This window comes from Delphinus delphis, chromosome 13, assembly GCF_949987515.2.
Source record: "Delphinus delphis chromosome 13, mDelDel1.2, whole genome shotgun sequence".
Taxonomy (NCBI): domain Eukaryota; kingdom Metazoa; phylum Chordata; class Mammalia; order Artiodactyla; family Delphinidae; genus Delphinus; species Delphinus delphis.
In genome coordinates this window covers 76,450,187-76,475,401 of record NC_082695.1, presented here as the reverse complement: position 1 = coordinate 76,475,401, position 25,215 = coordinate 76,450,187, and the positions used below count along the sequence as shown (strand labels likewise).

Genomic DNA, 25,215 nt, shown 5'->3' with positions numbered 1-25,215 from the left:
TAAAACTAATAAATTAAATAAATGGCATATCTCAAAAATACCATACTAACTGTATGACCCTAAATTAGCTACATTAGTGCTTTTTGAAGTATAAATGAGTTTTAAATATATATAATTTCAATTCCTAGCATCGAACATCTGTGTGTGTGTACACATATACTTACAAACTTACTACTTTGAAAACTTGGCAATAAAATCTTTCATGAATAATAGGGATGGGAGACAAAAATCTCACATTAGTATGTGGAGAAAAAGAAATTGGTTTAAAGCCTAGTTTTTCCCGAAGGGCAAATACAACCTCACCTTCACCAGCTGCTCAGCCTCCACATCCGAGTCCCCTCAACCTACCTCCCCCACGCACAGCTCGGGACATCAGCTCAGTGCTTTGTGACCGCCTAGAGGGGCGGGATGGGGGGGCGGGAGGGAGACCCAAGAGGGAGGGGACGTGGGGATATGTGTATGCGTATAGCTGATTAACTCTGTTATACAGCAGAAACTCACACAACGTGGTAAAGCAATTATACTCCAATAAAGAGGTTAAAAAAAAAAAAGCAACAGAAACTTAACAAACCTTCCTGGCAGTGCAAAACTGAAAAGTCTCCCACCTTAAACAAATCAAAGTCATGGCTTTATACTACACACTATACAGTGCAAGCTGATAATATGTAACTTGATATGCTTTGTTTTGCTTTGTAAAAACAATGTAAGTGAATGATGCGGGACACAAGTACATACTATATGACTCGTTTATATTATGAACAAAACCAGGCAAAACTCTTCATGGTGTTAGAAGTGCGCACAGTGATTATCTTTAGGGTACTAAGAGGAGGGGTGCAGGGAGGGCTTCTGTGCCCTCCCTGAAAATAGTAATTTTCTATTTCTCAGTATGAGCACTGGTCACATGTGTTATTTTGTGGAAACCCATCGAACTGTACACTCATTATACTTCTACAAAAAGACTTCCAAAAGATTATATAAGGAATATAAGGAATTACACGAGACCCCAGATCCTCTCCCCAATTCCAGCAGGAGACAGTTTATTCCCTGGAAGAAACTGAATCCCAGAGTCCTGGCTCCAAGGCATCAGGAATAGTAGAAAACACTGTTCTGAAAACGGGATCAAATAAAAATCCACACGCTAAACCCTGAGATTGCAGCTCTCTACCCTACTCCACTCCCTGAATCTTGGCATGTAATGCCCAGGCAGAAGACCAAAGGATTCCTCTCAAGTAAAACTGACATGTCCTAGGGAGAAGATCCACAGATACTGTCTTTGGAAGCTCCCCAAGGAAACCACAAGGCTCACCCCCGATAGCACTGCAATGGAGGAGAAGCGCTGTCCACAGACCACAGCACCTAATTCGCTTCTCAGTGGCTCACCATTAAATAGGAACAGAGAGCAAAGGATCTCCAAACAGTGAGGTCAAGTTCCTAACATAAAAGTCAGACACCCACACAAACAGGAAAAAAAAAGAAATCAAGACAGTGCAAGAAGGAAATTAATTAATTACTTTAATGTCCTCAGAAAGAGAAGGAATGCACCCATGGCAGCGGTGGGGAACAGAATGCTGTTAAAAAGCACACAAATTAAACCAACGAACAAGAAAGAGCTCTTAAAAAATATCAGCAGAAATTCAGAAGGTTAAGATAAAGTAGAGAAAACCTGTCAAGAAGTAGGGCATTAAGAGAAAGAGGAAAATTACAGCATTAGAGGACAAATGAGGAGGTCCTGCCTAACTGACAGGAATTCAGAGGAAGAAAAGAGAAAACCAAGGTGCGGATGAGGTTATCAAAAAACACAATGAGAAAGTTTTCCAGAACTGAAGGACGTCATTTTTTTCAGATCAAGTGTTCATCATAGCTGCTGAAATGAATAAAGACTGCTAAAAAAGAAAATCCTAAAACCTCTTTGGGGGTTATTAAAAAAAAAAAAAAAGAAAGGAGGTCTACAAAGACAGGAACCAAGAGTATAACACTTTTTAATAGCAACTGTAGAAGCTAGAAAACAATAGTGCACTGGCTTCAAAATTCTGAGGAAACATGTTTTCCTATCCAGAGACCAGACAAATTATCAATCAAGTGTGTGAGACATATATTTTTAGATATACAAAGTGCCTAGTAAATTTGTCTCCCATGTCCCCTTTCTCAGGAAGATCCTAGAAGATATTCCATTAAAAAGAGGGAGTAAACCAAGAAAGAATCGCTAGACACAGGAAGACATATAGAAAACAAAGGAGAGACGAAAAGGGAATTACCAGGAAAATGACAAAAGGTAACCCCGGGACAACAGCTCGGTAGCAGGCCTATGGAGCAGGTGCCTACGCTGGCTCCAGGAGGGAAGAAGTCTCCAAGACAAAGGTGTTGAGAAGAGGGTTAGAGTTCTGCCACCTTAACAACACTAGAGAAAAAAGTACACCAGTGAAAAAGAGAGGCTACTATCCAGCCAGCACAGGAAAGGAAATGTAATTGTTGCATTTAAGTGGCTTAGGAGAATCACAGTTCCATGCTCAAAATAATGTGAGCCCTCAACATCTACTTAACCAGAAACGGATATCTGTACATTGAGAGGATGGGGGAAGTGGCGGTCTGGGCATGTGGCATGGGGCTGAGGGGCTGTGAGACAATCTAAGAGTTAAATCCTCATCTTCTATTGTAATATGCCAACCCATAATGCCCAATAACAAAAAATTCAAAAATAGCAGTACATACATACTATTTCAGAAGATGGAAGAAAACAGCAAGAAGAGTCCTGAGAATCAAAAGTAGTTGCCTAGGGAACAGGACTTGGGTATAAGGATGGGCTGGAGTTCCTATTTCCTATGTCTTATTGCCTATTAAGATTTTTTAAAACTCTATATAGGATATTACTTTGATGGGACAAATGTTTAAACTTTTAAAAATACAAAACAAAACAAAACCAAAAAATGCACAAAATAGTAGGCAAGAAAACTAAACAGGATGAATTGCTGTGGGAAAATGACAGTTAAGACAACCATTTCTCCAAAGCTCCTGCAATAGCCCCTGTGAGAGCTGAGAAGTGCTTCCCCTCACAGCTGGGTGGAGAGGGTATGTGCTAAGAGACAGAGGAGAAGCAGCAGAGGAAGCAGACAAGAAAGGTGGACGTGTTGAAAAGCTATTTACAGATTTAGAATCAACAGATATGAGGAACCAATCAGGAGATTCTGAAAGCACCAACAGGCAAGGCAATGCCCCAAATATCCCTCCATCTGGGTATTTATTTATTTAGTCCATATATGCTGACCCTTTGGGACTATCATATTCCCCTATGTTATGAGAAGCATTTTGATTTCCTTTTTGTTGAGGCTTTAATTTTTGGATTATTATGAAATACACAAATAGAAAAATACAGAAAATAATAATGATCATCCAAGTATCCACTATTCAGCTTTTTCAAATATTAACATTTTGTCTGTCTCTAATTTTTTGTAAAGAAATAAACATTTTGGATATAGTTAGAGTTGAAATCCTCTTCAAACCATTCCCTAATCGCATTCCCAAATGCCTCCCAGAAGGTAACCGTTAACCTGATTTTGGCATTTAACATCTCCCTCTACCTCATCTCTAAAATGAGAGCACTGGTTTGGATAAATTCTAATGCCCCTTTCTGTTCTAAGACAGCAAGATTTAATAGCATGATATAAAGTTCTTGATGTTCTGTAATGAAGTGCAGAAGCCTACAATGCTGTGAAATACACAAGAATACTTCAAAATAATTTCAAGCCTCAAAAACAGATTAAATCATGGTATAATCCTTTAGCAAAAAATCATTGTAACTTTATTACAGTACTGTCAGTAAAAATAGTATTATGAGTGCATAGGGCATATAAAAACCTAAGTTCAAGAAGTTCCTGTGGTTCCCTTTCACTGTAACCATCAGCTCCAGGGAACAATAAGGAAGTGCTGGAGCACAATATCCTTCTGGAGTTCTTACTGCCTATGGAGCTAATTCAGTGCAGCATCAAACTGTCCCCATTGTCACAGTATTCTTCTCTGCCAGGCAATCATGGCAAAAATATTCTTTTTAAAAATGCATAATGCTGAACAAGACAAGGATGTCCACTCTCGCCACTATTATTCAACATAGTTTTAGAAGTCCTAGCCATGGCAATCAGAGAAGAAAAAGAAATAAAAGGAATACAAATTGGAAAGAAGAAGGAAAACTGTCACTGTTGGCAGATGACATGATACTATACATAGAGAATCCGAAAGATGCCACCAGAAAACTACTAGAGCTAATCAATGAATCTGGTAAAGTTGCAGGATACAAAATTAATGCACAGAAATCTCTTGCATTCCTATATACTAATGATGAAAAATCTGAAAGAGAACTTAAGGAAACTCTCCCATTTACCATTGCAACAAAAAGAATAAAATACCTAGGAATAAACCTACCTAGGGAGACAAAAGACCTGTATGCAGAAAACTATAAGACACTGATGAAAGAAATTAAAGATGATACCAACAGATGGAGAGATATACCATGTTCTTGTATTGGAAGAATCAATATTGTGAAAATGACTATACTACCCAAAGCAATCTACAGATTCCATGCAATCCCTATCAAATTACCAATGGCGTTTTCCACAGAACTAGAACAAAAAATCTTAAAATTTGTATGGGGACACAAAAGACCCCGAATAGCTAAAGCAGTCTTGAGGGGAAAAAAACAGAGCTGGAGGAATCAGACTCCCTGAGTTCAGACTATAATACGAAGCTACAGTAATCAAGACAGTATGGTACTGGCACAAAAACAGAAATATAGATCAGTGGAACAGGATAGAAAGCCCAGAGATAAACCCATGCACCTATGGTCAACTAATCTATGACAAAGGAGGCAAGGATATACAATGGAGAAAAGATAGTCTCTTCAATAAGTGGTGCTGGGAAAACTGGACAGATACATGTAAAAGAATGAAATTAGAACACTTCCTAACACCATGCACAAAAATAAACTCTAAATGGATTAGAGAACTAAATGTAAGACTGGACACTATAAAACTCTTACAGGAAAACACAGGAAGAACACTCTTTGACATAAATCACAGCAAGATCTTTTTTGATCCACCTCCTAGAGTAATGGAAATAAAAACAAAAATAAACAAATAGGATCTAATGAAACTTAAAAGCTTTTGCAAAGCAAAGGAAACTACAAACAAGACGAAAAGAAAACCCTCAGAATTGGAGAAAATATATGCAAACGAATCAATGGACAAAGGATTAATCTCCAAAATATATAAACAGCTCATGTAGCTCAATATCACAAAAACAAACCACCTAATCCAAAAATGGGCAGAAGACCTAAATAGACATTTCTCCAAAGAAGACATACAGATGGCCAAGAAGCACATGAAAAGCTTCTCAACATCACCAATTATTGGAGAAATGCAAATAAAAAGTACAATGAGGTATCACCTCACACCAGTCAGAATGGGCATCATCAGAAAATCTACAAACAACAAATGCTGGAGAGGGTGTGGAGAAAAGGGAACCCTCTTGCACTGTTGGTGGGAATGTAAATTGATACAGCCACTATGGAGAACAGTATGGAGGTTCCTTAAAAAACTAAACATAGAACTACCATACAACCCAGCAATCCCACTACTAGGCATATACCCTGAGAAAACCATAATTCAAAAAGACACGTGCACCCCAATGTTCATTGCAGCACTATTTACAATAGCCAGGTCATGGAAGCAACCTAAATGCCCATCGACAGATGAATGGATAAAGAAGATGTGGTACATATATACAATGGAGTATTACTCAGCCATAAAAAGGAACGAAACTGGGTCATTTGTAGAGACGTGGATGGATCTAGAGACTGTCCTAAAGAGTGAAGTAAGTCAGAAAGAGAAAAACAAGTATCGTATATTAACGCATATATGTGGAACCTAGAAAAATGGTACAGATGAACCGGTTTGCAGGGCAGAAATAGAGACACAGATGTATAGAACAAACGTACGGACACCATGGCGGGAAAGCCACGGTGGGGTGGGGGTGGGATGAACGGGGAGATCGGGAATGACATGTATACACTGATGCGTATAAAATGGATGACTAATAAGAACCTGCTGTATAAAAATATAAATAAAATAAAATTCAAAAAAATTGCATAATGCCAATTTTACTTAAAAATGTCCTTGATGATGCAAGGAAGTTATTCGTATTACATCTCAACCGCTGAATACATATCTTTTTTATTTTCTGGGTGATAAAATGGGAAGTACACATAAAGCACTTCTGCTGTATAAAGTATGATGGTTATCCCAAGGAAAACCCTTGTACGATTATTTGAGTTGTGAGCCAAACTAGTCACAATGTTCATGGAATATCACTTTTACCTGAAAGAACGACTGACAAACTCAGTATTCAGACTTGGGTATTTGGCAGACGTTTTCTCTACAATGAAGTAAGAAGGTCACTTCAGGAAAAACAACTGACAGTATTTGTTGCCAAGGGTAGCCTTCAAGCCTTCAACTGAAATTTAAAATTTTGGAAAACTTGTTTCCACACTGAGCCTGACAACTTCCCAATACTTAAAGATTTTTCTGATGGGATCAGTGGTGATATTAACAACTGTTATTTCTTGAAACTGCATAATGAAATACATTAACATCTGGAATCTCACTGTTATCCAACAAACCAGTATTTTCCAAATGACCAATACTTGATGCAATAAAAGGATGTATGGGGCAAAGATCCATTCAAAGTATGAGAAAGATCAATGGATCCTAATGTAAAAGAATTTTAAAAGTCCACTGATAGGAGTTTACATTCCACACTGCAACCAACATTTAAGAAATTACCACTTGTCAAGTTTTGGTATAATATCAAAGAAGAATATTCACAATCATCTGAAAAGAAAATTAAAATACTCTTCCTTTATTCTACATGTCTGCACAAACTTTATATAAATACTTATTGGATTATTCTTTCTGGATGTTAAAAAAACATAAACACATAATCATAATGGTTAATTTCCATAGTTTAATCTCTGATGATTATCAATCATTTAAGAACAAATGAGCTATCCATTATTTATTTAAAAGTTATATCCTTCTGTAGTTACAGTCTCACATATTTGCAACAAATATATATCAGAGGTTTCATTTACCACAGAATCAAGATTGATCATTGCTCCAAAAAAGAAAACGAAATGAATATGGTAAATTCTTAAATCTGTTTCAGATAAATGCAAATAAAGTCCCTTCCCTGTAACTAGAGGAGCAGACCCTTTGCATTTCACATGCGACTCTTGAAACCTATACAGTAATCACCCAGATGATGTGGTATTAATGAATTTAAACTTTCGTTCTTAAATTTCTAAGGAAATATCTTTTCATGGAAAAAACTGACCTTTTGTAAATTTTGAAAGAAATAATTAATCTGACCAAACCCCTATAGTTCAGAGGTAACACAGCAAATATCAACTTTTCACAGACCCATCTGTAGACAGGTTAAGAAATACAAGTGATTTAAAGAGAAGCGTTCTTCTTATACAAATCTATCCAGGTAATGACTATCATAAATCATTCATTTCAAAGGCAGAGACCTTGAAAAATATTTCAGAATGAGAACTGAAAATGTCTCCACTACTAAAGTCCTATTACCCTGCCCTCTGAAAGAGAAAGGTTATTAACTGTAGCTTTTTAGTCAGAATATTCAAGAAACAACCAGAAGCTGACACCTCCTCCCCTTCCTAATTATCTACCCACTTCTGCATGCTCACCTTTGCAGTTCATTGAGCCCCCTTGCAGTTGGTAGACTGGGACTCTGCCTTAGGAAGTTTTGTTTTAAATTGAGATGAGTGAGGTCTTGGCTGTAGAAGAGGTTGGCAGGCAGATGCTCCAGGCTACAACATGAGAGGTCCACTGAGCTAATACGCTGTGATGCAACCTAGAAAGGGATGAAAACACAACTCAATTTTCATACCATCCTTTATCCTATAACTGTTTTCCACGGACAGAAACAAGATAACCCCATTTGGGAACACAGACCCGCTATGCAATTAGCACCATTATTCAAATATAAACCAAGAGTATTTACTTAGACAGAACTGAGCAAAGTATTACAAAGGCAGGAAACAGTGTCCCTCCGGGGAAGGTACTTACAGTAACCTAGTATAGGAGACAGGTTACAAAGAGCACAGATTATCCTATCAAGTTTAGTGATATCAGTAATCTCCTCCAACTGTAGGGGTTATGTTCCTGAAAACATTCATGGTAAGAGAATTCAGAGCTAAATAATACAAGACTTTAGAGTAAATACAAGGTTGGGAGATAGACACTGAGATCTACACAGAACCTACGAAAGCCCTTGTATATACTGATTTAAAACAGCACAAAGAAACGCAGGATCAGTGGCCTTGTACATATCTTTAATAATAGTGGTAGCATATAATCAGATTCCACTGCTTGCCTGCTGTGAACTTCTCACGTTGCCTCTCCCACAGTTTCCATTTTGCTTCACATAGGTATTCTAAGTGGAATTTGTTTTATGTCTAAATGTTTATCCACATAGTCAAAGTTTTCCCGGTTAAATGGCTCCTATGACAGCCAGAGTCCCAGGGCTACAGGGCATGCTGGAAGCAGAAAAAGCATTGGGCAGCGTGTGTTCTCTCTCCCACGTTCCAGGGACTGTGGCGCCAGTTTATGCCGCGGCACATGGCTTTAGGCCCACGTACACACACCTTGGCTCCTTCTTCCCTCACAGAGGCTGTGGGGTTATTGTTCCAAGATCTGGGTTGATTCCTCCTCGTGCTCTTTATCTTTATCGAAGCTTTATGGCAAAAACTCCATTCCTTATTTGTGATCTGTTCGATGTCCTTTTCTATTACCAAACCCCAGCTGACCAGCTTTTTTTTTTTTTTAAACAGCTTTTTTGGAGTATAATTGCTTTACAGTGGTGTGTTAGTTTCTTCTGTATAACAAAGTGAATCAGCTATACATATACACGTATCCCCGTATCTCCTCCCTCTTGCGTCTCCCTCCCTCCCTATCCCACCCCTCTAGGTGGTCACAAAGCTGATCTCCCTGTGCCATGCAGCTGCTTCCCACTAGCTATCTATTTTACATATCAAACCCCAGCTTTACTCTTTCATGATTATAAAAAGCAGCAGAACATGGTCCTTAGGAGTGTGGCTCTGGTGTCAGTGTGTGGATTCGCATCCCGGCTCTACCACGCAGGAGCTGAGAGAACTTGAGTGCATCAGTGAGCTCTCCAAGCTCCCATTTTCTCACCTGTATAACAGGCATAAAGATGACACCTCCATCTACATGCCTGGTCAGAAAAAGCACTCAATAATTTGTGACTGCTATGACCATTTATGATTGCTACGACTACTTCCAAATACATCTTATACCCATTGGAATCCACATTCTCCTGATGCTAAAGAAGATATTCAGAAGTAACTTTGCATAAAACACATTCTGCTGATGGCATGTCTGAGGTTAGAAAGAAATTGCTGTGCACACATGAAAGCTGAGAGGACAGTGGGATGAAAAAGGCCTGGCAGGGCTCAACTCTAAAGATTTTACAAAGGAAGCCTGAGTTTGCATTTCAGCAATTTCATCTTTCCTTGAATTTTCACTATTAAATAAGAAAAAGAAAATCCAAAACAGGCCAAGTCACCCACACAAACCAAATGATGTGAAAAAAAGCCAGAATTTAATGGGCAGAAAGGTAGGTGCAAACATGTCACAGCCACACAAGATTCCCTGGCAGGAACCCATTCACGGGAAGTGAGGTTGTAAGTTATACTCGGTGGAATCATTCAGGCAAAAATATGTGGTGAGGAGGGAATGGTGTGTCAGACCTTCCATTTCCTGAGGTACAGGAGTGAAACAAGACAGACACAGTCCGCCCTAAAGGAGTGCACCTCAAGGAGAGGTGAATTAACATACTACTTGACAATATACTAAGTGCAAGGGCACAGAGCACAATCTAAGGAGTCAGGGAAGGCTTCCCAGAGGACCTGATGTCCAAGCTCAGGGCTGAAACTCAAGTGGCAATCTGTGTTTCTGTCGGCCCCGAATCCTTTTCCACTTCTTTCTATAACAATCCTTCAAATGCATGTGATTCTGACGAGAGTGGCAGCATAGGCTGACCCTATGGCTACAGCAGCAGGCATGTATTCCCAACTCGAGCAATCAAAGCCCCCCAGTGCTGAACCCACAAATTGATCCAACGGGTACCGGCATGTGACCCAGGCTAGGCTAATCAAAGGCCTTCTCTGGGATATACATTCTAAAGCCAGGAGAGAGAGAGAGAACCTGCCACTTAGAGCTGCAGTTAAAATGACTGAACTAGGGCTTCCCTGGTGGCGCAGTGGTTGAGAGTCTGCCTGCCTATGTAGGGGACACGGGTTCGTGCCCCGGTCCGGGAAGATCCCACATGCCGCGGAGCAGCTGGGCCCATGAGCCATGGCCGCTGAGCCTGCACATCCGGAGCCTGTGCTCCACAACGGGAGAGGCCACAACAGTGAGAGGCCCGCGTATAGCAAAAAAAAATGACTGAACTAGATTTGTATGTATCAACCTGGATTGATTAAAAAAAAAAAAGCCAGCTGCAGAATATGACATACACTATAATGCCATGTATGAAAAACATGTTTAAGATAAACACACACAACAACTCCGTATATTATGTATGAATGGTTATATGTGCAGTAAAGCTACACACTATGCATTGGGCATGTGCCAAATCAACGACAGTGACGGCCTCTAGATGAGCAGGGAGGGAGATGGAAACAGGAATGGGGAGCACAGGGGATTTGGAACTTAGCTGTGACGTGATTTACTTATAATAAGAATGGAAGAAAGAGAAAAGAATGGAAGATATGGAGGAACTACGTCAGTATGTTAACAACTGGGGAGGCCAAGACCAGTGCGTGGAAATTGTAATATTATTCTTTGTGCTCTTCTGTGTGTGTGTGTTTAATTGGAAAAAAATAATGTAATCTCAATGAAAATTTCAGTAAAAAGGGGTGAAATGGATGATTGCCGTCTCCTGGCTTTCCTCGTATCCTTGTGTTATACTACGTGGTGCATCAGAGATGATTCTTCCCCCTGTAAGGATCCCAACCCTTTGTAGTGGGCTGAATGGCGGCCCCCCAAAAGGTATGTTCACGTACTAATTCCCAGAATCTGTGAGTATTAGTTTACATGGCAAAAGAGTGGATATTATCTTACATGACAAAAGATGTGATTAAGGATCTTGAGAGGAGGTGCTTATCCTGGATTATCTGGAAGGGCCCTAAATACAATTACATGCATCTTCATAAGACAGGCAGAGGGAATTCTGGGAGAGAAGAGAAGGCAATGTGACCACAGAGGCAGAGACTGATGTGGGCCACAAGCTAAAAAACGCTTAGAGCCACCAGAAGTTGGAAGAGGCAAGGAATAGATTCTTCCCTAGAGCTTTCAAGAGGAGCACAGTCCTGCCGACACCTTGATTTTGAACTTCTGGCCTCCAGAACTGTGAGAGAATAAATTTCTGTTGTCTTAAGCCATCAAAGTTTTGGTAATTTTTAATAACAGCCATAGGAAACTAGTACACCCTTCTTAATTCTTTTCCATAGTACTTCTCATTTTCATTCATTCAACATGTTTATTGAATACCAACTATATGCCTATTACTGACCTAGGTAAGCACTCAGTATGCTTCAGTAAACAATAAGAAGATCCCTGCCCTCATTAAACTTATCTCACAAATAAGTATATTATATGTTAAAAATCGGTAACTACTATGGAAAAAATAGAGCAAGGAAAAAGGGGTCAGGATTGTTGGGAAGGTTGTATGTTGTAATTTATATAGGTTGGTCAGGATAGGCCTCACCTAAAAGGTGGCATTTAGACCTGAAGGACATGAGGAAGTTAGCTGAAAGCATTTATCTAGAAGAACACTCCAGGCAGAGGAAGTAGCCAGTGTAAAGGCCCTAAAAAAGGAGTGTGTCTGGTCTGTTCTAAGAACAGCATGAAGACCAGTTAAAACAGGGGAGAGTGACCTGTGATGAGGTCAGAAAGGTAAGGGGGTTGTGGGGGGAGCAGATCTTGCACCGCCTTTTAGGTTATTGTAAAGACTGTGGCTTTTTGGGTTTTGCTGGTGGCGCAGTGGTTAAGAATCCGCCTGCCAATGTAGGGTACATGGGTTCCAGCCCTGGTCCGGGAAGATCCCACATGCTGCGGAGCAACTAATAAGCCTGTGAGCCACAACTACTGAGCCTGCGCTCTAGAGCCTGCGAGCCACAACTACTGAGCCCGTGTGCCACAACTACTGAAGCCCACGCGCCTAGAGCCCGTGCTCCGCAACAAGAGAAGCCACCGCAATGAGAAGCCCACGCACTGCAACACAGAGTAGCCCCCGCTCACCGCAACCAGAGAAAGCCAGGCGCAGCAACGAAGACCCAACGCAGCCAAAAATAAATACAATAAATTAAAAAAAAAAAAAAAAAGATTCTGGTTTTTCATGTGAGCAAAATGGGCCGTCGTGGAAAGGTTCCAGAAGAGTCTCTGTCTCTGACTGTAAGCTTATAAAGAAAGGATTTGTGCCTATTTTGTTCACAATGTGCCCTGTGCTCAGCACTTAGGACGACCCTCAGGAAGTACTGGCTGGAAGAATGACAGGGGATACTTTACAACCCTTCCTTTCTCACCAGTTTGCATCTGACCCATCTGGTGTATTCCTCCATGTGGGGACTACTCTGTAGAGGACACATTCCACTTCAGCTGAAGCATCATACTGAATACTCTCTTTGGACAGCTACAAGATAATGATTAAATGTCAAGTCGTATTTGATTTCTTTCCTCATTCTGGACTGCAAGCTGTTCCTGCTGGAAACAAGGGGGAGGAAAGCACAGTAACAAAGCTACAGCAAGCAAACGTGGTCTGTGGGAGTCGCAGCAGAATGGGGAACAGGGACAGCGAGAACAGAAATTAGACAAGCCGTGATGGCAGTGGGGCGGTGAGCAGCCAAGGCGACCACAAGAGCTACTACCACTAGCTGCACCTCTGCCCAGTCCCACGCCCTGAAACAAAGGGGAGATTTAAACGCTTTCCCCCAGATCAGCCTGGGCACGTCAGGACACCACCACAAAGAGGTTTTGCTGGACTCCCCAATGAAAAAACTACCAAAAGGGCTACCCAAAGAGGCTGTGACCCACCTATATAGCACCTGTTAAAACTAACATCCTCCTCAAGATAAGAAATTTAAAAAAAGAGAAAGCCACCTGTATACACCTCAGAGCAAGTAGCCTTTTATTATTCTAGCTTTTTTTTTTCCTAGTAGTAATAACAATGATAATAGCAGCTAACATTTAAGGGGCACTCTTCTTTAGATGTAATGTTAAGTTTAATCTTCACAATAACTCAGCATAGTAAGGACTTATCCCCATCTCAAAGATGAAGGTTAAAGGGTGTGCCCAAGGTCACACAGTGAAAGCAGCAGCAGAGTCTGAATGACAGCATATGCCATGGAGTCAGGGCCCCAACACAGTTCAAGTCCTACCCAAAGGGAGGCTCCTCTAACTGCCACAATCAAATCCTAACATAACCCTCAGCCCAGAGCAAAGACGATTTGATGTCATCCCTCACAGACCAATCAATGAACTGCACATGAATGCATTCAAGTTTTAGAAGATCAGTTAAGTAACCATGGCTTGGGAAATCAGTGCTAGTTTATATTAACAACAACAAAAAATTTTAAGGCTAATAATTTAGAGTTAGTAAATCAAATGGGATTTTTTTCCCCCATAAACGGCTATACTTTCGGAGATACATTAAAATGAATATGAATCCCAACCACTGGCTCACGTTGTCTTCTTTTCCAAATGACTTGTGAACACATATGAACCAAAAGCTCATTGGGCCCTCAAAATATTTCCCCCAAACACCATTGCAGAGTAACCATAAAAATGATAATGTGAACAACAAACTTTCCAGATTACCTACTGGGCTTCTACACAGGTCTAACATCCTACTCAGCTTGACACTTTCCTGAGTCGTTTCTTTACCAACCGTTAGCACACTTGTATCAAGTATCTCTGCTCTGAGTCTAGCTGGGTTGCATTTCTAAACCAATGTATCTATCCTAGCCTTAACCTATCCCCTCCGTGCTTTCAAAATTATCATCTTCCCTAGCAACAGGACTGCACTCTGTATTACTCACATTATTCCTGATGTTCACTTAGTGCACAATCTTCTTTTATAAGCAATGGAAAGTTCCGAATAACATTCACGTGATTTTTTTGTCCCCACTATACTTTAGTGAAGTGGTATTTATCCTTATTATGTGCAAAGCATGCTCAAAATTGAACAAAATGATTCTGAAAGGCTTGGTCAAAGCAGCTGAAATAGCACAAATAATTCCGCTTGTGCAAAGTAAAATACTGCTGTAAACTGGCATTATGAGTCATTAATTGCTCTGGCCTAGCCTTTAGTGGTTTGGGAAACTATGCCCTGGCTACAGGGATAGTCTCTGGGGAGTTTACCAAGCTTCTGTAAAAAATTCTTAACCTCAACTGACTTAGTTTTAATTCTCATCCCCCAAAAATGCTTTGGGAAGACATGAAGTTGGAGAATATAAATTTAGAATAGAGTTTATTCATCTTTCTTAGCTAAGCACTCTAATGACTTATTTTCAATTTCATCCTCATCAATAAAGTTTTATAATAATATCAAACAAAAAATTTCCAATTTTAATAAACTTTAAGCTGTCACTGCTCCAAAACATGCAATCATTTCTTTAAAAAAATTCTACAAATATAGGAAATGCCTTAACCTGACTGCAGACATTTTCACAATGACATCTCATTTCTCGATCCTGTACTAATTAACATTTTATACAATCTGTTTAACAGCAGAAGTAGAAAACCTTCCTATAAAATTAATTACAATATATACATTAGTCATGTCCGAATAGGGGCATATCAAACTGCCAATTTGGGACTTAGTAAATTCTACGTGGAATTCTGGTATTTTATCATTTCTTTGCCTTAAATGAGTAAATGATATGAAAAAATTTTAAACCCAAGAAATAAAATACACAGATTTACACACCATTCCAAACCACCAGATGTAACCAAATCAATGAAGACAAACAAGAAGATGTGGAGAGTCTATCATTGACAGACAAAAATGAGAGATGGAACTCTCTGAGGGCAAATTACTCAGGGAAGGGAGGGGACTACGATTTTAAGATTAGGCTTACTAAAACTATAAGGTACCAGTTAAAACATCGTTAAGGGACCAAAGAATAAAAGAGTATGGAGAGGGCTTCTCTGGTGGCACAGTGGTTGAGAGTCCACCTGCCGATGCAGGCAGGGGACACGGGTTCGTGCCCCAGTCCGGGAAGATCCCACATGCCGCCAAGCGGCTGGGCCCGTGAGCCACGGCCGCTGAGCCTGCGCGTCAGGAGACTGTGCTCCACAACGGGAGAGGCCACAACAGGGAGAAGCCGTACTTCAAAAAAAAAAAAGAAGCGCGTACTGCAAAAAAAAAAAAAAAAAAAAAAGAGTATGGAGAAAGCTGCAGGCTGGAAAAGGAAAGAAGGAAGGCGGGGGTTGGGGTTGAGGGGCGGGGAAGAGAGACAGAAAAAGAGAGCAAGAAAGAAAAGAGAAGCGTTAGATAGATGACTGATTGACATATAAGCAAACAAATAAATAAAACACACGACTCACTGTAAAAGCACCAGACTATAACAATAAAGAAAAACAATATTGAGAAATTTAGACTAAGAGTTCCTCCTAGGTGTCCCGACTTCTCTTTGCAGGTGAGTGGAGGGGATGAGTGCACCTTTCAACATGGATCTACCATTTGCCTTTATGAAACAGACACTGGACTTGATATTGGAGAGATGCACATTTCGTCTTCAAAAAATGGGTCCCTTGAAGGCACAGACATCTAACAAGTATAATTCCAAAATGCACATGCAGTGGTGTGGCAGGGACACACAGAGCAGAGAACACAAACCCCAGAGCTCCCCAGGCCGTTCCAGCACTGACGGTCCCCTCACGCGCCAAGATGGGTGGGTATTCCCTGGCACCATTGCAGAGACTGGCACCCCACCATCAGGAGCAGGCAGAGCTGCAGGATGTGCCCCGTGAGCTCGTGGTACAGCCTAAACTAGAAACGCACACCTGGCACCTCACCCTCTCTGAGTGTGAGAGGCTCGGAGAAGATGGTACCCGCGGCCTCCAGAATCACTAACCGCGTCCCTCTAACAGTTATCTTCCTTCCACACACACAAAGCCCATTGTGTTTCTCAGTAAGAACAGAAAAATAGAGCTTGGCTTGGGTGGAGATCAAATCTGAACTCAGAGTTCCTTCCTCATTTCCTTATTAGCAAAATACGTGTAAACAAGCTCTTTAGAATATGACCACCTGAGAGTGTCTCTGAGCTCCATCACGGCAGCCCCCAAAGGGAGCATCTCCTCGGCAAAGGAGAAGGGAAAAGATTGCTAACCACAAAAAACTTACATTCTAATTTTCTATTAAAAGAAGTAACATAAATGCACACTTATATGATGCTCTCTTAGAAACAGGCTACTTGTTTTCCATTTAAAATACAAATGACACATACACCTCACTGGTTAAGTACCAGTCTAACATACAAGGTCTGGTATGTTTAACATAGAGAGTTCACTGATATTTTTTCAATTATTCCAGTATTCCTTACTTTATAAAATAAATCAGACCAGTGAGTAGAAGAATTTAACTGTTCAGAGCAGTTGCAGATAATCCAATACTCTGGGTTACAAATATTGGGGTCTTGCAAGGCAAGTAAATATATCACAGAAACTAAACTCATAAGATACTATGTATTTTTACATTAGTCTAAACACTCAGATTAAAATGATTTAACTTCAAAATATAAGACGACCAGATGTAGAGATCTGGTTAATCATATATGCTAAGTTCCTGATATAGCAATACTTGACCAGTTTTTGAAGTCAGACAACAGTAGTCCCCTCAACACTGAAACCAATTTAATTTGCTTTGGGTGACTCAGAAGGCATCTCAGATTTCCTAAATACGTCTTGGTCATCATTTAAGAAGATCAGTGATCAGTGGCTATGCTCAAGTGTCCTTAGCAGCACACCCCAGTCAATACACTGCCTGGTAAATCACCTTTTATTCTAATACTGAGCTGCCTGGATTCTACTGACCACTGTGTATTTGAAGTACTTCTCTTTGACATTTTCAGTAAATCTCAGTTATTATTATTATTATTTTTTTTTTTTTTTTTGCGGTACGCGGGCCTCTCACTGCTGTGGCCTCTCCCGTTGTGGAGCACAGGCTCCGGATGCGCAGGCTCAGCGGCCATGGCTCCCGGGCCCAGCCGCTCCGCGGCATGTGGGATCTTCCCGGACCGGGGCACGAACCCGTGTCCCCTGCATCGGCAGGCGGACTCTCAACCACTGCGCCACCAGGGAAGCCCTCAGTTATTATTTGAATCTTGTTTTGTTTTGCCCCTTCGGGCCACTGTAAAACATTGGAAGTACAATTAAAGAAAAAGCAAGGAAGAGGAACTCCCTGCATAAAGCCGTGCTGGATACTTTACATCTCAGTTCCCTCATCTGCAAAATGGAGATGATAATATCTCCTCAAAGGTTATTTCCTTTTGTTGTAAAGCCCGACCTCACACAATGTTATGGGCACCGACCTCACAGGGATACTATAAAGCATCTAGAATAGCGCTTGGCACACAGAAAAAAGTTACCAAAATGTTAGTTATCACTATTTGTTGTCACTACTGCATCAATTCAGTTGGCTAAATGATTATATTATTAACAAAATATATCTATTAACAATTTGGGGGGAAAAGCAAAGAGTCTTTTTATTTTGATGTTGACCTCATGAATGAATAACTCACTTTGGACATAATGTCTAAAGCAAGGAAAACCATGGTCACATACTCTGTGCTCATCAGATAGTATATGCAGGTATGTCAAGAAACTGCAGAGCACCCAAAGGAAAAAGCAAGAGAAGGGATCTGGAAACCAAGTGATGACGAAATTGTGGGAATTACCAGACATGTTTCTCCTAAAAGTAGATTGCTAAGAGGTGGGGGAGGGCATGGAAATCATAGAAACTTCCAGTTAGAGGTTATCAAATAGGAGAGTGAGTACGATTACCTTTTGTTAAACCAGAGAGCAAAACTAGGGTCAGTGAGTCAAAGGCATAGGGATAGAGACTTCAGCTCACTTCTAAGGAAGAGCTGTCTTGTCAGACACTATAGGTATCTGAAAGGCTGTAGACCTTTTCTAGGCGGGAGGTAAGTCTGGGAGTGCACAAGGTCCTTCTCAAATCTTAAATTCTAATTCTCTCAACTAAGAGCCACTTGATGATGACTAGACTTTAAGGTTAACGAACACTTTTAAAGAAAATGACAAGTAATTGTTAAGGCAATTGTTCCAGAAAACTAATATTACCTTTTGGGCGACTACTTTACAAGGGCCTTTCCCAATCTTAAAATAACATGCTATAACTTTAAAACACAGCTGTAGGGACTTCCCTGGTGGCACAGTGGTTAGCAGTCCACCTGCCAATGCAGGGAATATGGGTTCGAGCCCTGGTCTGGGAGGACCCCATATGCCGTGGAGCAACTGAGCCCGTACGCCACAACTACTGAGCCTGCACTCTACCGCCCCCGAGCCACGACTTCTGAGCCCATGCACCACAACTACTGAGGCCCGCGTGCCTAGAGCCCGTGCTCCGCAACAAGAGAAGCCTGCGCACCGCAATGAAGAGTAGTCCCGGATTGCCACAACTAAAGATAGCCCGTGCATAGCAACGAAGACCCAGTGCACCCAAAAGTAAATAAATAAATAAATTTATTAAAACAAAACAAACAAAAAAAAACACAGCTGTATGTTCCTCCCTTAAAATCTAAAATGTATTTTACTAAAGATAACAACATACAGATAAAATACAGGAGGAACTCATTTCTTCCATTTGCTGAAGTCCTGACGCTAGAAGTGGAGCCTAGAAGAATGCCTAGCACAGAGAAAAGGTGGAATAAATATTCTCTCATTCACCCTTCACTACCTTCTGCCCACCCCCAACAACAGAGCTGTTGACAGAACAGGGGAGGGAGGGTGGGAAGACACAAGAAGGGAAGATGGAGACACATGGGATGAGTTTAACATGTAAAGTACACAAGTCAGAACTTCACAAAGCATGCTGCTTCTGTCAGGATACAGTAAGCAAACTAGGTATCTTTTTCATTTGTATAAAAGTGGACTGAAAAACTCTAAAGAAAATAAATTTAAATAATTTTAAATGGAAATGACTTAGAATGAAGGAGAAACCCCTTCTTTAGGAATATATTCACTAGGATTTCAAAACCAATAGTTACTATAGAAAAAAAAAGAAGGGATTAGCAATGTGGAAATAAGATGAAGCATAATTATAATTGCAAAGAGAGCATTTTAATATTTTCACTAAATCACAGTATTATGTATTAGAAAAACAAAATTTAATGTAATCCAAAATACTTTATCTTCAGTTTAAATTCAAAGCAGAATTTCTAAATTCCCTAATTTCATAAACTATTTATATGTATAATAAGGAAAGATTCCACAATATGAATTTTTGTGTAATTATACTGGAAAGTTAATTATGATGTTTGGTAACATAGTCAAATTTTCCCAAAAAAATAAAATGGAATGAACAGGAAACCATCCAGATGGGCAGTCCTTTTTTTTTTTTTTAAGATTTTTTTTTTTTTTTTATGGTTGTGTTGGGTCTTCGTTGCTGTGCATGGGCTTTCTCTAGTTGCGGCGAGTGGGACCTACTCTTCGTTGCAGTGCACAGGCTTCTCATTGTGGTGGCTTCTCTTGTTGCGGAGCATGGGCTCTAGGCACACAGGCTTCAGTAGCTACGGTGCATGGGCTCAGTAGTTGTGGCTCACAAGCTCTCGAGCACAGGCTCAGTAGTTATGACGCACAGGCTTAGCTGCTCCGCGGCATGTGGGATCTTCCCGGACCAGGGATCGAACCCATGTCCCCTGCACTGGCAGGCGGATTCTTAACCACTGAGCCACCAGGGAAGTCCTTGGCAGTCCTTGCTCAGACATCTGCGATATGACTACACATTTACATTTTACACCGTTGTACCTTTGTAGATATTTTATCTCTCCTTGAAATGCTCTTTCCCCTTGTCTTTGTTGTGAACTCCTATTCATCCTTCAAACTCAGCTTGCTCATTACCTCCTTGAAGCTTCCTGTACCTAAATATTTCATACACTGAATTTCCAAACTTTTCTCATATCTTCACTACAGAATTGGTACAAGAGCAATTCTCTAGGGATTGGGGTGACATTTTATAAACTAAAATCCATGTCACTCAGACCCTCAATTCTACTTCAGATTCTGCCATAGACTTGCTAGATTGTCATGGTCAAACGGCCCTTGATTCTTTATCTAAAGAATGGGTATAAAATGTGAAGGGAGGGTTTCCAAAAATAAAGCCCCTTTAAGCCCTGGACTCCTTAGCAGAACAGGATTGAGATCACAGCTTCTTACCCTTATAACCCCAATGTAACCAGCAACAGCAAAATCCCTAAAAGACAAGTGACCAACCATGCTGACAAAAAGCAGAACACTCCCTAAATTACACTTCAAATTAAGAGACAAAATACGTGTAAATATGTGCAAAAGATGACTAAGTGATCTTAAAGGGTTTCTTGCAACTACATCAAATGACACAAATTTATATGCTGGAAACAATCCTATTCCACCAGACTGATTTGACTCTGTGATTAGTGAAGTATTCTTTGAGTAAAATCTGGACAATAAAACACTCTTTTTAAGCACATGAAAGCGAAAGTTCAACTGTGATTCACCATATATCTTATTCTTATTTAAAGGGTGATGTTTACTCATCATTTCACGTGAACTTTAATTCAGCATGAGATGTTGCCCTGACTTGCCTACACTATGCATGTTAAGGGTGAACCAAAATATCACAGCAACCACAACTTCAACGTGGTGACTTTTTTTCATTAAAAAAAAAAAAAAGATGGCTTAGAATTAAAATACTACGATTAATACTAAAAGAAAGATAGCCAGAGAGATAAGCACTGTGATAGCCACCATGGCTGGCAACTGCCAGCCTGTTAACCACTGATCAACAAGGAAAGAGATATGTGGACAAACTAAGTGGCCTTATGAGGCGTCAACTTATACCACTGGGTCATACAACATATTCATATAACACAACTGGCCACAAGCTAAGAATTGGGGAAGCTGAGTAATAGGTATGTGTGTATTATCTCTACTTCTAAATATTTGACATTTTCCATAATGAAAAGTTAAAAACACATTCATGCATACTTTAATTAATTAACTAATAAGAAATAAATGCCTTTCACATGGAAAAAAAACAACAAAAACAAACAAAAAACCCCACATTCATGCACAACACCAAATCAATGATCTAAATCCCCTTTTAAGCTTCCTTGAAATCAAGAAACAGATTTTAATGTGGGACAATACAGTGTCCCAGAAGTGACTAAGACTTTAAATTTAAAATATGTACGACTTAGGCTATAGATTCACATGAAGACTAACTTTGAAGAGAATCCACAGGATCAATCAACATGTCTAAAACCAATGTACTCCAAAAAGTGGGCCACAGAGAGGGACAGCCGGGGCAGCATTTCTGTAAAGTCACTCGTACTTTACAGAAGTACTGGAGCGCTTCTGCAATTCCTGTTCTTCCCTCAACTACCACCCTCCCCCTCGCATCACTGCCCCACCAACCACTTTGAAGACACGCTGGACAGGTACCCATGTTGAGCTAGCAGAGTCCTTTCTACACAGCATACAACAGGATGTTTGCTGAATTTTTAAAGAGTGCCGTGCATTAATATTTCAGGGATGACTTTAAAATCAACATTGTAATCCTCCCAAAGGAGCCATTTCTTCCACAGTAACTACCACTAACACCCGCCCCAAATTAAAAACTCTAAAGGGACAGCCTCGGGCGTTATTTTGGCAAGCAATACTAAGGGCTAAGATTACGTTTAAAAAATAATAAGTATATAAGAGCCTATCTTGGTAGAACACGGCTAATTAATAACCTTTTATATATGTTCACAAAGTCAACTAAAAAAACTGGAACAAAGAATAACATTTTTCTTGCAGCTAAGATCCAGAAGCATAAACTGAAAATAAAGAATTTTTATTTTAAATTAATTATCTAATTCATTTTAATTCAAAAAGCATTGGAATTTGCTTCTTTTTGTCTTCCCACCCTGGGGTGAGGATGGTCATTAAGAATCAGAAACTCAGATATTTCTTCCTGTTGTTGGTTTGTCTTTCTTTCAGATAGTTATTAAAGTGAATCCTCATTTAAACATCAGGATATGGACAATCCATTCTGTGAATGTTTTGTTCCTCAATAAGAAGAAAAGAAAAAGAAACTGTTTCCATAGTAACCCTGAGTGTGACTAAACTGTATACCTTCCTAAGACCTACATATAAGGAAGAACAGAATGGAAAGGAGAAGCCAGAAGCAGAAGTGGCCTGTGATGGTCAGCCGGTGCCACTCCATGCTTCCCATACACACATTATCCCAAAGGGACCGAGTTCTAATCCTCTTTCCAGCAGCCCCAACCTACCCTCTCATGATGTGGGGTTAAAGGAAAAGACACTATCATAGGATTTTCCTCAACATACGAAGTTTAAAGAGTGTGGCCATATTTTATATGGGTTTCATACCCAAATAGGGAGTTCTCACACTTATTCCTCCTATAATACCTAACCTCTTTAATCAGACCCTTATAACTCATTTCCCCTTTAATTCACTAAGTAGAACAACTTCTAAAATTTTTTGAAATGTGTCTGGTTTTTAGGGTTGATGAAAAGGAAGACACTGTATCTAAAATCTGCATTTATTAAAATATTTGCCTTCTATCCCCTACCCCTGACTTTTCAGGAAGAAATCTTCTTTCTCCCCAATGTCTGCCATGCTTAATTACTTTACCCCAAAAGGCTGCTGTCCTGGTTAAGAGCAGCAGAATATTCCTTGTTCAGATAAACTAAGCATATGTGTGTCTTATGCTTAAAATAAACATAAAAACAGAAAATATTAAAAAATATATATATTGTCCAGCCAGTCAGTGATGATGGCAGGAGTGATGGTCATAAAATTATTTTTTTATTTATGTATTTATTTAGTCAGTCATACATACACACACACACTTACTACGTGCCAGTGTAAGTCCATGACATGCATATTTCATATAAGCACTAAGAGGTAAGTGCTATTATTATTTCCTTTATCAAATGAAAAGGCTTAAAATTTATAAACTTAGATACAGTCACACGGCCAGTAAATGTTAGAACCCAGGTCTCCTTAGTGGAGACTCAAACTCTTTACTCCTACACCATTTGGCCTCCCCAAACATTCAGAGCCATTCTGAAGGGAGAGGAGGTTAAGGTTCTGATTCAAGTTCGTCCTAGTTAATATCAGTTAACTACCAGTTGAGTACTTGTTAATACTAGTAATCTAAGGTAATTAACTCAAAGTCCCCCCTCCCTCCTGGGAGTGTGAAATGTAAGCTGCAGTCTTGTGTATGTACATGTGTGTAGCTACATTACATTTCAGCACGTACCTATCAGATGGTTCCTAACAGCCACACAATAATGAGGGAAAAGGGAAACTCACACCAACATTCCTGTTCCTCATTCTGCCACCATCATGTGCTCCTGTGTCACAGTTCTCCCCCTGACCCCCTCCTACTGAGAGGTCTGATGTCTGAACCAGTTCAAGGTTTGGATAATCGGAGTGACAGCCTCATTACAGAGACACCACCCTATTAGACCATTGAAATGGCATATTAACCAACCAGCAACAGGGAAGAGTACTAACCAAGCTAACACTTGACATTTGCAATCACCTGCCACAAGTTAGAAATGAACATTTTTCACACCTTATTTAAGAGATATTTAATAATCTTCCTCTTGCACTCCACCTCTCTGCTGTCTCCCTAGGAACAGAAGCTCTTTGAAGTGAATAACTGTATTTTGCTAGTTTTCAAGGCGCAAATATGGAGTCTAATTCGTGCTATGGTTTCTGACTGAGGCTACAATCTACACAGCAGTTCAAAGAACCTAGAAGCCATTTTTTATGTTTCCCTTTTCCTCATGCTCTTTATGTAATTTATCAGTAAACCTGTCACTTGATCCCCAAAACACATCTGTTCACTTCTCTCCATTTCCACCTTCACCTCTTGCCTAAAATACACCACAAGAGCCTCTTGACGGTCAGGCCCCCCCGCTTCTATTCTTGCCCTCCACAATCCATTCTCTACACAACAGCCAATGTGATGTGAGATCATGGAACCTTCTGGAAGAAAACTCTTTAATGGCTTCCCATTATGCCAATGACAAAATCCAGGCTTTTCATCCTCTTCTATAACAGAAGACCCTTGTCTTCTCTGACCTTCACCATCCCTCCTTCCAGTCTTAGGGCTCTCTCACTCCCTTCTCCCACTACCTGCAAAGCTACCCCCACCAGATCTTCAAATAATCAGATATTTTGTTCCCTGAAGTATCAGTTTAAATGTCCCCTCCTCAGAGTTATTCCTCTCCCATCCTTCTCTGTCATATCACTTTGTATTATAGCATGATGATTAACTGATATTTTCTTTCTTCTCTGTTTACTTATTTATGGTTTGTCTCTCCAGTATAAGCCCTACCCAGAGAGGGAAACTGGACTTGTCCTTTGCTGTATCCTAGTGCATAAAATACATACCTGACATACAGAAGGTGCTTAATAAATGCTTGCTGGCTTTAGAACAGTGATTTATCAATTGTGTGGATGTTTAATGTACAAGACTATTAAATTCAATACCTATTAATGTTTCTGTTATTATTGTTTCAATCAAAGCAATCTGTCATTGGTAAGCTTGATAATTTACATAAACTTCTATTTACATCCTTATCCATGTTTGTTTAAGAATTTATACCTCTGACTTGTTCGAAAAAGAATGTAAAGCAGCTATTACACTGCATTTGATATAAAAGGTCAAAACATCTCCATATAGGACATTCTATAAAATACCTGACCACTACATCCCCAAAACTGTCAAGGTCATGAAAAACACAGAAAGACTGAAAAACTGTCAGAGATCAGGGGAGACAAAGGAGAAATGACAACCAAGTGCACTCTGGTGCCCTGGATTAGATC

The 25,215-nt window shown here is 40.0% G+C and overlaps 1 protein-coding gene across 1 annotated transcript in view; it reads right to left on the bottom strand.

The window, feature by feature from the left end:
- Positions 1 to 25,215, bottom strand: part of PHLPP1 (PH domain and leucine rich repeat protein phosphatase 1) — a 213,205-nt gene that overhangs the window by 72,934 nt on the left and 115,056 nt on the right. Inside the window, exon 4 of the mRNA XM_060029176.1 lies at positions 7,751 to 7,917. Within this exon, the coding sequence (XP_059885159.1) occupies positions 7,751 to 7,917 (167 nt within the window). The remainder of the gene's footprint in view (positions 1 to 7,750; positions 7,918 to 25,215) is intronic.